Genomic DNA, 13,974 nt, shown 5'->3' with positions numbered 1-13,974 from the left:
ATTCTTGGAGGCTGGTTTGAGTTTAGTAGGGGCAAAAGATTTCTGTTTCAAAGTTCCTGGTTGGTTTTAGAGTAGCCAAGTAGTACATGCATGTGGTTTTTAAAAATATGAACTATGTACATAAAGGATTATAATGTAAACAACATTTCATGGTTCTAACCCTCTCTACTCCCAGTTCTAATCCTCTGAGATTATTACTTTTAACTACTTTTAACTCTATTAACTGTTTCTTTAGTTCTTCTGTGTTTGCTTCCATAGATACTGCTATTACTTGATTTATCTTTTAGTCTTTATTAATTTTCTACTGTGATGGATATTTACCTCAATTATTCTACCTCTTATCCTTATGTGGTTATCATGCCTTTTAGTCTCTCTGTTTATTAGGTAAGTATACTTAGACCTTTATTTCTTCCTCCATAAACTGGGCAGTATCTCATAACTCTTACTTGTAAGATGAAGCCACTAGTTCTTCCCTTTATCTCTCCTCTCTTCTACCTACTAACTCTTGTCATTTGGGTATCACATTTATGTTTTGTTTTTTTATCTATAATTAAGATCTGCCTCTTGAGAAATTTGTATGCAGGTCAGGAAGCAACAGTTAGAACTGGACGTGGAACAACAGACTGGTTCCAAATAGGAAAAGGAGTTCGTCAAGGCTGTATACTGTTGCCCTGTTTATTTAACTTATATGCAGAGTACATCATGAGAAACGCTGGACTGGAAGAAACATAAACTGGAATCAAGATTGCCGGGAGAAATATCAAGAACCTCAGATATGCAGATGACACCACCTTTATGGCAGAAAGTGAAGAGGAACTAAAAAGCCTCTTGATGAAAGTGAAAGTGGAGAGTGAAAAAGTTGGCTTAAAGCTCAGCATTCAGAAAACGAAGATCATGGCATCCGGTCCCATCACTTCATGGGAAATAGATGGGGAAACAGTGGAAACAGTGTCAGACTTTATTTTTCTGGGCTCCAAAATCACTGCAGATGGTGACTGCAGCCATGAAATTAAAAGACACTTACTCCTTAGAAGGAAAGTTATGACCAACCTAGATAGCGTATTCAAAAGCAGAGACATTACTTTGCCAACAAAGGTTCGTCTAGTCAAGGCTATGGTTTTTCCTGTGGTCATGTATGGATGTGAGAGTTGGACTTTGAAGAAGGCTGAGCGCCGAAGAATTGATGCTTTTTAAACTGTGGTGTTGGAGAAGACTCTTGAGAGTCCCTTGGACTGCAAGGAGATCTAACCAGTCCATTCTGAAGGAGATCAGCCCTGGGATTTCTTTGGAAGGAATGATGCTAAAGCTGAAACTCCAGTACTTTGGCCACCTCATGCAAAGAGTTGACTCATTGGAAAAGACGCTGATGCTGGGAGGGATTGGGGGCAGGAGGAGAAGGGGACGACAGAGGATGAGACGGCTGGATGGCATCACTGACTCGATGGACGTGAGTCTGAGTGAACTCCGGGAGTTGGTGATGGACAGGGAGGCCTGGCCTGCTGTGATTCATGGGGTTGCAAAGAGTCGGACACGACTGAGTGACTGATCTGATCTGATCTGATAATTAAGTTAGCCTGTGCTTTTGTAATTGGTTATTTGTAAAAGTCGAAAATCAGTATTCAGTGTTTATACTCTTGTGGCTATTTAAAAATTTCCTCTCTTTTGTCAAGGGAAATGAGAGATTTAACATTTCTTAGTCTATATATATTTTTTTCTGGATTTTCTAATTGCCTGTGTTTTTTTCCTCATGTTATCTGCAGTATGCACAGTTTCTCTAATTCCTTAAAGGTGAGTAGAATCTTGAGCACCCTTCTCTTATTTTCAGGAGTCTTCCCTCCTGTAACCCTGCTTCCTTCCCTTCTGACTGCTGTGTAGCTGTCATCCTTGGACTTATTTTTATTAGTCTCTGGTTTTATGTTCACTCTTTACAGAATCCGCCATGTCTCTCTTTCTTTACTAGTATTTCTTTATCATTTTGCCGGAGTATATTCCTAAGGAACTTCCTAAGATAGGGATGAGAGGTGAAATTTGAATCTTTGCAATCTGGAATTTTTTTTTTTTTCCGCCATCAAACTTAATTTATAGTTGGCTAAAAATAAAACAGTAGGTTCAAAATAAGTTTTCCTAAGAACTCAGAAGGCATTTCTCCATTGTTTTCTCTAACACCTAATGTTGCTGATGAGTTAACCAATCTATTCTAATTCTTCTTATTTTAACTATTAATGTTTTTCATCCCTGAGAGTTTTCAGGATCTTTTTTTAATCTTTGATGTTCTGAAACAATGTATATAGGGGTTGAGAAAAGTGGCTGGATACCCCAAATATGAGGCCTGTAAGTCCCACCCGTGTGTAAATACTCAGCATGAGACTTCCTTTACTCACTGTCCTGATCATGAGCACGAGTCAGGAATTTTTCTCTGAGAAAAGATTTCCACAGAAACACCCTGATGGTGAATCCTAATCAACAGCCATGTTTTTAAAAAATTGTTTTTTCTCTGTTCTATAGCTACTGAAACAGTATTGGTCTGCTGTTATGTCACATGACCAATTATTTTGTATTTACTTCAAGTGAGGCCCTGGGCACACTTAGATACAAGAGACACTAAAATGACAAGTTATCTAAGGACAAAATTGCAATATTTGATTAATCTCACAGTGCAATAGTCTTCCTGGACTTGCAGCTTTATTACCCGTCCTTTTCTGCCCTTTATGATTGTAGTGTAAGTGTTAAAGTTCTGGATTTGTGTCTCAGTCCTTTCCTTTTCCCCTCAATACTCAGGTTTGTGCTTCCCAGGCGTTTATTGCAGTTTGATTCCCTGCTGATTTTATCACCATGATTACCTCCCTGCTCCTAAGATACTTGTATTGAATTCAGTTTTGCAGTACTTACACCCTATCCTGCCTGAGCTTTCCTTTTGAGATTCAGTTTCTATACTCACATTTCTGTGAGCCAGTCCTAGATTGATGGTCCACACACATGTGGGTGTGTGCTTAGTCACTCAGTTGTGTCCAACTCTTTGCAACCTCACGACCTGTAGCCCACAAGGCTCCTCTCTCCATGGGGATTCTCTAGGCAAGAATCCTGGAGTGGGTCGCCATGCCCTCCTCCAGGGAATCTTCTCAAACCAGGGACTGAACCCAGGTCTCCCACATTACAGGTGGATTCTTTACTGTCTGAGCCACTAGGGAAGCCCCACTGGCCACATATCTATGTTCATATCCTTGGTATCCACCCATCCCCGTGGGTATGAAGGGAATGGCAACTTAACTCCAGTATTCTTGCCAGGAGAATCTCATGGACAGAGGAGCCTGGTGGGCTACAGTCCATGGGGTTGCACAACTGACCAACTAACACTTTCACTATCATGACTCATCTTTTCTTAAAATCCTTCTCACTGCCTAATTTTTCCTCCATGTTTTGAATGGTTTTGCCCTCTTAGAATCGATAGCAATCTGTTTCATAATTTACTTCTTACCTAAGTCCTATTCCCCTCCCCTTCAAATTTAGACTGTTGCAACTCTCTTTTCACTAGCTACCTTACTCTTACCTTTCTTGATCTTGAGTGTTGTAGACAACATGATTTAGAGGTAGTTTATGAGGTTTCGGTCTCCACTGGGAACCAAAAGGGATTTCATAGTGAAATTTTGGACAAGGAAAAAATCCTCGTTTAAACTTGCGTAGGCAATCTCCTTTCAGTCATAATGCCCCTCTAACCTGCATTAGTCCAGCTTTGTAAATATAAACTGCAACATTATTATAAAATTTTCAAAAACCACTTAAGAATTCATAATTAAGAGAATGTATTTAAGCTAATATTTTCTGAATACCAAGTTCAGTATTGGCTGAGATGGTTTTATCCTGGCATTTATAAGTTCTACAGGTATATTCTGATATATAAACTGATTCTATTCACAAACGGTAGCCTTAAGTGATTTCCAGGTATTACAAGAAGTATATGTTTTTCTCCTTATCAAAGTGTCAAACTGTCTTTCACTTTAGGGTATGGGAAATTATTTATTATATAAGCAGACTCTCCCAAGAGAACGCAGTGGCATCTGACATATTTTGGTGCCCTTCTTTTGATTGAAAGATGTCACTACCAACTTCACCCACACTTCTAGGGATCAAAGACTAAATCTTGAACCAAAAGCCTTTTCTTTCTATATGACACACATACACACTGCTTTTTGATTTGTGGCTGCAACTGCTATTTGTAGAGCCTGTCAATGTCTGTATTTCTGTGTTCAACTTGTGGTCAGCTAAAAAAGAGCCTTTGCTCAGAAAGTTTCCAAATTCTGTACAATTGCATTCCAAGCTGGTCATGGTTGCTTTTTTCCCAAGCAGCCCACAACTATGTCATGTTATTTGAAACTATGCTTCATTACATCCTTTAGAGTATTTCTTATTCCCCTTCTGCTTATGGTTATGCCATAAAGCTCACCATACTGAAGATGCTTGGGTATTCTTCTGTCATTGCCTCTCTGCACATGTCAGCTGTGAGCATTGTTTTAATGCTCATAGACCAGCTGACTTCCAGAATCTCAGTAGGGGTGGACCTCTCCTGCCATTTCACATTAAACACAACTCCAACAGTAAAATAGTTCAGCAAGGTAAATGTGCCATCTTTGGCAGGTATGAATTTCAAAGTCATAAAAAGCTACAGACAACTTGCATTGTCTATTGATAAGAATCAATTCCATAATTATTCTTCAGTTCTGTTCTGGATGTTAGGAATAGGGCCAAACCTAGGAAACAGATGATCAGAAGAGAAATCCATTTCCCCCCTTTGTGTTAGTAGATGTGTGTTTAAAATAACTCACCTTTCCCTGTAATGTGCATCTTAAACAAATTTACCCTTAACCAGCTCCAGTACTCTTGCCTGGAAAATCCCATGAATGGAGGAGCCTGGTAGGCTGTAGTCCATGGGGTCGCTAAGAGTCAGACATGACTGAGCGACTTCCCTTTCACTTTTCACTTTCATGCATTGGAGAAGGAAATGGCAACCCACTCCAGTGTTCTTGCCTGGAGAATCCCAGGGACAGGGGAGCCTGGTGGGCTGCCGTCTCTGGGGTCACACAGAGTCGGACATGACTGAAGCGACTTAGCAGCAGCAGCAGCAACCCTTAACCAGAGGACAAGATCACACAGGTTCAAAACCTACAAGTAACCTTTGAGGAGTATACTACCAATAGAAGAGAAGAAATTTTCATATTAAAAATATTTGGCATTATTTGATGTCTTAAATGATCTCCGCTGCTCATGCTGTTGCTAAGTCGCTTCAGTCATGTCCAACTCTGTGCGACCCCATAGACGGCAGCCCACCAGGCTCCTCTGTCCTTCACTGTCTCCCAGAGTTTGCCCAAACTCATGTCCATTGAGTTGGTGATACCATCCAACCATCTCACCCTCTGTCACCCTCTTCTTTTGCCTTCAACCTTTCCCAGCATCACGTCTTTCCAATGACTTGGCTCTTCACGTCAGGTGGAATCCATGTATGTGGCTAAGTCGCTTCAGTCGTGTCCGACTCTGAGTGACCCCATAGATGGCAGCCCACCAGGCTCCCCCGTCCCTGGGATTCTCCAGGAAAGAACACTGGAGTGGGTTACCATTTCTTTCTCCAATGCATGAAAGTGAAAAGTGAAAGTGAAGTCGCTTAGTGGTGTCTGACCCTTCGTGACCCCATGGACTGCAGCCTACCAGGCTCCTCCGTCCATGGGGTTTTCCAGGCAGGAGTACTGGAGTGGGGTGCCATTGCCTTCTCCGTAAATGATCTCTAGAGCCCCAAAATAGGAGCTAAGAAAAGGCAGAGATTGAACTGGTCTGTAGTATAATTTCTTGTCAATGCCACACTATGGTAATCTCCTCAAATAAAGATACTATTCTTTTTTATTTTGCTTTCTACTTTGTAGTCACTTGCATTATGGGGCAGTGATTTTTAAGTCAAACTGCCTAGAGAGCAGAATTCAGTAACTGCTTTTAGCTCTATGTGAAAAATTTTGGTTCTCCTTAATTTCCATGTTTAATTTACTACATAATTTCAGTCATCATCAGATATATTTTTTAAAAAGAGGGATGGTACGGGGAGGGAGGTGGGAGGGGGGTTCAGGATGGGGAACACGTGTACAACTGTGGCGGATTCATGTTGATGTATGGCAAAACCAGTACAATATTGTAAAGTAATTAGCCTCCAGTTAAAATAAATAAATTTAAAAAAAACATGGATAGTCCCCAGCACTCACATCAGAGATATCCAGGGTGCTGATTTCCTTTGGCATTTGGACTGATGGCTGCTACCTCTACTCTGACGCTGCTGGTGGCAGCTCCCATGGGATGCTGTGATCAATGTTGAGTGTCCTTGTTTCTTCTCTCTCATTCTTAAGATCCATTTGATTTGCTAACTGCCAGTAGGATAATGTGGCCTTAATCTACCTCACCATGGTTTATCTTAAGAAATGTGGTCTGATTCATGTCAAATAAAATGCTGGCTTTATAGAATGGATTACTGATAGTTCTATTATTCTTTTGACAGAGAGACACTTATTAGGGGCCTACTATGTGCCAGGTCCAGAGCTAGGCAATAAGGTTACCAAAATGGACAAAATGAGGTCTCTGACCTCAAGAAGCTTATGAGTAATTTCCTATGAATCAGTAAACTACTAATACAGTCACTTACATTGCCATGAAGTATAAAATGAATCAAATTTATTCTATGTCAATATTGGTAAAAATAAAAAGGTACCCAGTAATTTTGTGGGTTGAGATACTAGAGAAAAAGTGTTTATAGCAATATCTGGAGACTCACTGGCAATAATGAATTTATCCCTCATGTCTCAGCAGTAACGAATTGTTTCCAGCTGAGTTCCCTGTCATCTGCAGGTGCTGTTTAACATGTAATTTTACCATAGGAAACAAGGGTGTAATCAGTTAATAAAGTGTAAAGAATTAGATTTTTTTCCCCTTGAGCAAATTGTCTGGCTGTGGCCAACATTCCTGTTGCCTCCTCCCTTTTGCAACAGTAAAGAAATATTTGAAGAGAGAAGGCTGTTTTGTTCATATTCTGCAACTTGGCTCTGGAGACCATCCTAATGAATGCAAAACTCAAGCTAGAATTCTAGACTTTGTATGAGCAGCCACTGATTTTTGTCTTTACCATTATACTACACAGAGGATAGTTTTCCCTCCTACCTCTAATTGAGACTCAAATAAGGTCACTGTGAATAGGAATCCTCTTTCAACCTAACCATTGTTCTGTGTTGCTTTCATTGGGAAAATAGAAACTATGTTTTGTTCAAAGTATTTTCATATACAGGCAGTCCCCGTCTAATGAGCACTTGAGTTTAAAATGTCCCATACTCACCAACAGCCTCTCTGAAGGAACTTTAAGCTACTCCTACTACCCGTGGAAACTGGAGTTGTTTCTGCTATCCGTAGGAGTTGGTTTTGCCCTCAGCTCTCCTTCTCTGGAAGCCTAAGTTCTCACGGGCTCCCCATCAGACCCTTTGAAACAATTAATATGTGAGCACATTCTCTCCCACTGCTGCCATCAGGACATAAGAAGCTGATTGAAGACCCTGCCAGAATCCTCATAGGAACTGAACCCATGAGGGAACACAAAGAGTATAAAGAAAATTCTAGAATTTTGGCTGGTGATGGTGGGGAGGTTATCCATTTGTGCTTCAAAATCCCTTTCCCCTAGAAATAGTATTATACTGTAATAACATACCTATGTAAAACTCGGTTCTCTGACAGCTTCACTTATCCAGACCACAGCCAGAAATAAGCAGTAAACAAATGACTTCTATGCCACCAGAGAATATGCATCTTACTTATTGCGAAAACCATTCAAAAACACACTGCCTGTTTACTCTGTTTGTACATGATTTTAATTAGTTTTAATGAGGTGACAAGCCTATAGAAGATTATAAGTAGCGAATTTGAAGAGACTGGAAAAGATGCTACAACTAGGTGGAGTGAAATCTGTTAGTTGACAGCAAGGTAAGAGACCAAAAAAAGTGTTGATAAGAAGTTATGAATGCAAAACCCAACCACAATGAAAAATTCCTTTGCATCCACAAGCATGGCTACAATTAAAAATTGATAATATCAAGCATACTGAAGATGCAGAACACTGGAGCTCTCCTACATTGCCAGTGGGAATATATTAATACAATGGTAAAGTTGCTGGAAAATAGTTTGATAGTTCCTTATTAGATCAGATCAGATCAGTCGCTCAGTCGTGTCTGACTCTTTGCGACTCCATGAATCGCAGCAGGCCAGGCCTCCCTGTCCATCCCCAACTCCCAGAGTTCACTGAGACTCATGTCCATCGAGTCAGTGATGCCATCCAGCCGTCTCATCCTCTGTTGTCCCCTTTGCCTCCTGCCCCCAATCCCTCCCAGCATCAGCGTCTTTTCCAATGAGTCAACTCTTCATATGAGGTGGCCAAAGTACTGGAGTTTCAGCTTTAGCATCATTCCTTCCAAAGAACACCCAGGGCTGATCTCCTTCAGAATGGACTGGTTGGATCTCCTTGCAGTCCAAGGGACTCTCAAGAGTCTTCTCCAACACCACAGTTCAAAAGCATCAATTCTTCGGTGCTCAGCCTTCTTCACAGTCCAACTCTTACATCCATACATGACCACAGGAAAAACCATAGCCTTGACTAGACGAACCTTTGTTGGCAAAGTAATGTCTCTGCTTTTGAATATGCTATCTAGGTTGGTCATAACTTTCCTTCCAAGGAGTAAGCGTCTTTTAATTTCATGGCTGCAGTCACCATCTGTAGTGATTTTGGAGCCCAGAAAAATAAAGTCTGACACTGTTTCCACTGTTTCCCCATCTATTTCCCATGAAGTGGTGGGACCGGATGCCATGATCTTCATTTTCTGAATGCTGAGCTTTAAGCCAACTTTTTCACTCTCCACTTGCACCTTCATCAAGAGGCTTTTGAGTTCCTCTTCACTTTCTGCCATAAGGGTGGTGTCATCTGCATATCTGAGATTATTGATATTTCTCCCAGCAATCTTGATTCCAGCTTGTGTTTCTTCCAGTCCAGCGTTTCTCATGATGTACTCTGCATATAAGTTAAATAAACAGGGTGACAATATACAGCCTTGATGTACTCCTTTTCCTATTTGGAACCAGTCTGTTGTTCCATGTCCAGTTCTAACTGTTGCTTCCTGACCTGCATACAAATTTCTCAAGAGGCATCTCAGGTGTTCTGGTATTCCCATCTCTTTCAGAATTTTCCACAGTTTATTGTGATCCACACAGTCAAAGGCTTTGGCATAGTCAATAAAGCAGAAATAGATGCTTTTCTGGAACTCTATTGCTTTTTCCATGATCCAGTGGATGTTGGCAATTTGATCTCTGGTTCCTCTGCCTTTTCTAAAACCAGCTTGAACATCAGGAAGTTCACAGTTCACATAGTGCTGAAGCCTGGCTTGCAGAATTTTGAGCATTACTTTACTAGCGTGTGAGATGAGTGCAATCGTGTGGTAGTTTGAGCATTCTTTGGCATTGCCTTTCTTTGGGATTGGAATGAAAACTGACCTTTTCCAGTCCTGTGGCCACTGCTGAGTTTTCCAAACTTGCTGGCATATTGAGTGCAGCACTTTCACAGCATCGTCTTCCAGGATTTGAAATAGCTCAACTGGAATTCCATCACCTCCCCTAGCTTTGTTCATAGTGATGCTTTCTAAGGCCCACTTGACTTCACATTCCAGGATGTCTGGCTCTAGGTCAGTGATCACACCATCGTGATTATCTGGGTCGTGAAGATCTTTTTTGTACAGTTCTGTGTATTCTTGCCATCTCTTCTTAATAGTTTACTTACCATATATCCCTAAGGTTCCACCCTTAGTGTTGACCCAAGAAAAATGAAAACGTATGTCCCTACAAAGACTCATACTCATATCAGCTTTATTCATAATATCCCATACTGGAAATAACCAAAATGTCCCTCAAAAGGCAGATGCGTTTAAAAGCTATAGTATATCCATACAATTAAGTACTACTCAGGAAGAAACAGGAATGAACTACCAATATTCAATAATGTGGATGAGTGTCACAGACATTGTGCTGAGAGAAAGAAACAACACAAAATCATATAATCATGTTGTATGATTCCATTTATCTAAACTTCTAGAATGGGAAAACCTAAAGTATAGTGATAAAATCAGAACAGTGGTGCCTGGGTTTGGGGTAGCACTGAAGAATGATTGCAAGGGACACAAGGGGAAATTCTGGGGTGATGGAAATGTTCTGTATCTTGATTACAATAGTGGTTACAAATGTGTGTATTTTTCAGGCTGTGTGCTTAAAATATGTGCACTTTATTGTATGTTTGTGTGCTCAGTCACTCAGTCATGTCTGACTTTGAGGCCCCATGGACTGTAGCCCACCAGGCTCCTCTGTCCATGGAATTTTTCAGGCAAGAATACTGGAGTGTGCTGCGATTTCCTTCTCTAGGGGGTATTCCCAACCCAAGGATTGAACCCACATCTCTTGGTCTCCTGCATTGGCAGGCAGATTCTTTACCACTAGCCCCACCCTGGAAGTCCTTTAATTGTATATAAATTATAGCTAAAACTTTCATAAAAGAACAAAATATGCAAAAGGAAAAATTCTTCCAAGGATCTCCCTACTATAGGATAAAATTTTAATTCCTTAACATGATCTGGTCTTTATTTAATCCCTCTTGCCTCATTCCTTACCATTCCTTCCCACCTCCTACCACTTATTTTAAGGTACTTTTATTTCCAAAAATAGCTTTTCTCTCTCTCCTCTGAACCTTGAAGCACAATGGTCCTTTTGCCTGGAATTCGTTTTCATTTTCCCATTCCTCACTAAATTCTCAACATCCTACAGAATTCATAGAAGTAGCACCTCCTGCAAGAAGCCTTGTCCACTCCGTCTGTATTAGATACTTTTCCTCTTGTTCCCAGAGAACTTTATGCTTCTCTTTACTTAACAAAGCATGATTACTCTGTAAAGTAATTGTAACTTTAAAAAAAAAAAAAAAAAACACTTAAAACCGTAGTGGGCTGGTGCCATTTAATGTACAGACAAATAGTTTTCTACATACTCAGTAAACACAGAGTTAAATCATGTTGTAGTCTAATTTCTAGTCAAAATAGAGTTTCAGCACTCAAAGTTATTAAGAACACTCTTCTATCTAGAATTACTTGTTCTACCCTAAAATAATTGAGATTTTAGTGTAAATAGCAGTTTGGGATTATATCATTATTATTGTGATAAGTTATTTATGTTGGCATCACTGACTCAATGGACATGAGTTTGAGTAAACTCCGGGGAGTTGGTGATGGACAAGGAGGCATGGTGTGCTGCAGTCCATGGGGTCTCAAAGAGTCAGACACAACTGAGCTACTGAACTGAACTGAACTGAACTGATTTATGTTGTGGGTTAAGTAACTTTATATGGGCTTTATCTGGAAACCTAGCCAGACTTTATTATATTGATTCTACGAGAAAATGCATTTTACATTCCAGACAAGTAAGAAGGGGGCAAGAGAGGATGAGATGATTGGATGGCGTCACTGACTCAATGGTCGTGAGTTTGAGCAAACTCCAGGAGATAGTGAAGCACAGGGAAGCCTATCAGGCTGCAGTTTATGGGGTTGCAAAAGGATGGACACAACTTAGTGACTGAACAACAAGAAAGAAGTTACAAAAACACTGCTCAGTTGAACTATGTGAAATTGCTGATATTTAACCATTTTTGACATACAAAAATGGCAATTTCATATGATTCAACCTAAATATTTTTAAATAAACCCTAAGGCAAGTTGGAGATTGCCTATACACCCATTTATCAATTATGTATTTAATACATGTATATATTCTGCAAAATGCTAATCTTGTATATTAAGGCTATTGGCTGCGGTTTTTCTATGTAAACAGTAAATCACATGCTTTTGAAGAAAGTTTGTGTAGAATGTTAAGGCTTTCTTGAGTTCTACCCATCTTTTTTCCAGCTAATCAAAGATGCAGCAGAAATGAGGATATTCTGGAATTGTTTATTTTTTGAACCAACACTAGGATGAAAATATAGATTCATTTCTTCCTTTTAGCCTCTAAACTAACCAGTCTTTTTTAATATTAATTTCACATATAATAATATCTCTCATTTATTAAATGTATATTACATGCTGTGTACTTGCTAACACAATAATTACTTAATGAACAAAGTACAATTATTGGCCCTATTTATAAATGAGGAAATTAAAACTTAAGGACCTTGCCCAAATTTACACAACTATAAGTGGTAGAGTCGGGTTTGGAATCACTTTCAATCCTATTTTCTAATACTCTGTCCACTGTTTTCCTCAAGCACATTTTCTTTAGCCACAAATACACACTCATGCTGAAAAATTATGATTAATTCAGTCAAGTATATATTTAAGCTGTGATTATCATTAGTGATACCAGGCCCATTCACATATGAAATACATTGTATGATTATGAGAGATCATCATAAGACAGTAGAGGACCAAGTACTGAAATGAACCTTATAGACCACAAGTTCTATAGGAATTCTATTGGAGTAAGAAAGGGAGAAAATAATTGTGCACTTTGTCATTACTAACTGCCAGAAGAGTGTTAACATAAACGATACCATTCTATCATAGTTGGATGCACAGCATTCTGGGAACAAACCAAAAGTTCAGCATAGATAGGACTGTGGAAAAGTAATGGCTATATAATAATGCGGTCCAAGAAGGAGTAACAAGCTGAAGTCTAGTTCTGGGAAGACATCAGTAGTATGTAAGGGAAATTAGGAATCTATGACTGGGATCTCTGAACCCTAGAACTATATTGACAAGTAGGTCTGAATGATTACCCATTAGATATTTGGGGCAGATGACAAAGGGGCAGAAGATATTAACCAAAATTTCATGCCTACATTATTAAAATAATAATGGTATCAAAAATGAAAGAATTTGCACAGTGGAAGGAAGGGTGAGCTTAGATTTTAGACACTCTGAGTTTTCTTTTTTTTTTAAAGTATAGTTGATTTACAATATTGTGTTAGTTTCAAATGTACAGCACAGTAGTTCAGATGAATATATATATTTCAAGGTTTTTCACTTACAGGTTATTACAAAATATTTATAGTTCATTGGGCTATACAGTAGGTGCTTGTTCTTTAATCCCAAGCTCCTAATTTATCCCTCCCCCTCTTTCCCCTTTCTTAATCATAAGTTTGTTTTCTATATCTGTGGTTCTAGTTCTGCTTTGTAAATAAGCTCATTTTTATCTGTTTTTAAGATTCCACATATTAGCAATATCATATGATTTTGTCTTTGTCTTACTTCACTTAATATGATAATCTCTAGGTCCATCCTTGTTTCTGCAAATGGCAATGTTTCATTCTTTTTAATAACTAATACTCCATTGTATATTCCATTCCATATCTATCTATCTATATATATATGTACGACATCTTTATCTATTTATCTTAGACACTCTGAATTGAAAGTGAAGGCAGATTGTCTACAGAAAGCCAGTTTTTTCTGTTGGCTATTGTTGACTGGGGCTTCCCTGGTGGCTCAGTGGTAAAGAATTTACCTGCCAAAGCAGGAGACATGGATTTGATCCTGGGTTGGATAGATCCCCTGGAGAAGGAAATGGCAACCCATTCCAGTATTCTTGCCAGGAAAATTCTATGGACAGAGGAGCCTGGTGGGCTGCAGTCCATGGGTCGCAAAAGAGTTCGATATGACTTAGTGACTAAACCACAACAAAAATAGTTGACTGGGTCAACCTTTAACTTAGCTACTCCTTATTTTTCAGATGGCCCTTGTGAATTTCTTCATCCCTAAAGAAAAGTCATACTCTGAAGAGGAAAGTAGGCGTGTTCGCCGCAATAAAAGAAGCAAAAGCAGTGAAGGAGCAGATGGTAAGTCTGCTTGGGTGATCCTTTATCACGTATTTGACTATACCATTCTAAAA

At 39.4% G+C, this 13,974-nt stretch overlaps 1 protein-coding gene across 5 annotated transcripts in view; it reads left to right on the top strand.

The window, feature by feature from the left end:
- EDA (ectodysplasin A) overlaps positions 1-13,974 on the top strand; it is a 397,501-nt gene that overhangs the window by 266,232 nt on the left and 117,295 nt on the right. For all 5 annotated transcript variants that reach the window (XM_005228033.5, XM_005228034.5, XM_005228032.5 and 2 more), the window contains exon 2: positions 13,816-13,921. In XM_005228033.5, the coding sequence (XP_005228090.1) occupies positions 13,816-13,921 (106 nt within the window). The remainder of the gene's footprint in view (positions 1-13,815; positions 13,922-13,974) is intronic.

Source organism: Bos taurus, chromosome X (assembly GCF_002263795.3).
Source record: "Bos taurus isolate L1 Dominette 01449 registration number 42190680 breed Hereford chromosome X, ARS-UCD2.0, whole genome shotgun sequence".
Lineage (NCBI taxonomy): Eukaryota > Metazoa > Chordata > Mammalia > Artiodactyla > Bovidae > Bos > Bos taurus.
Note: the sequence above shows the minus strand (reverse complement) of the source record. Positions and strands in the feature narration are given on the sequence as shown.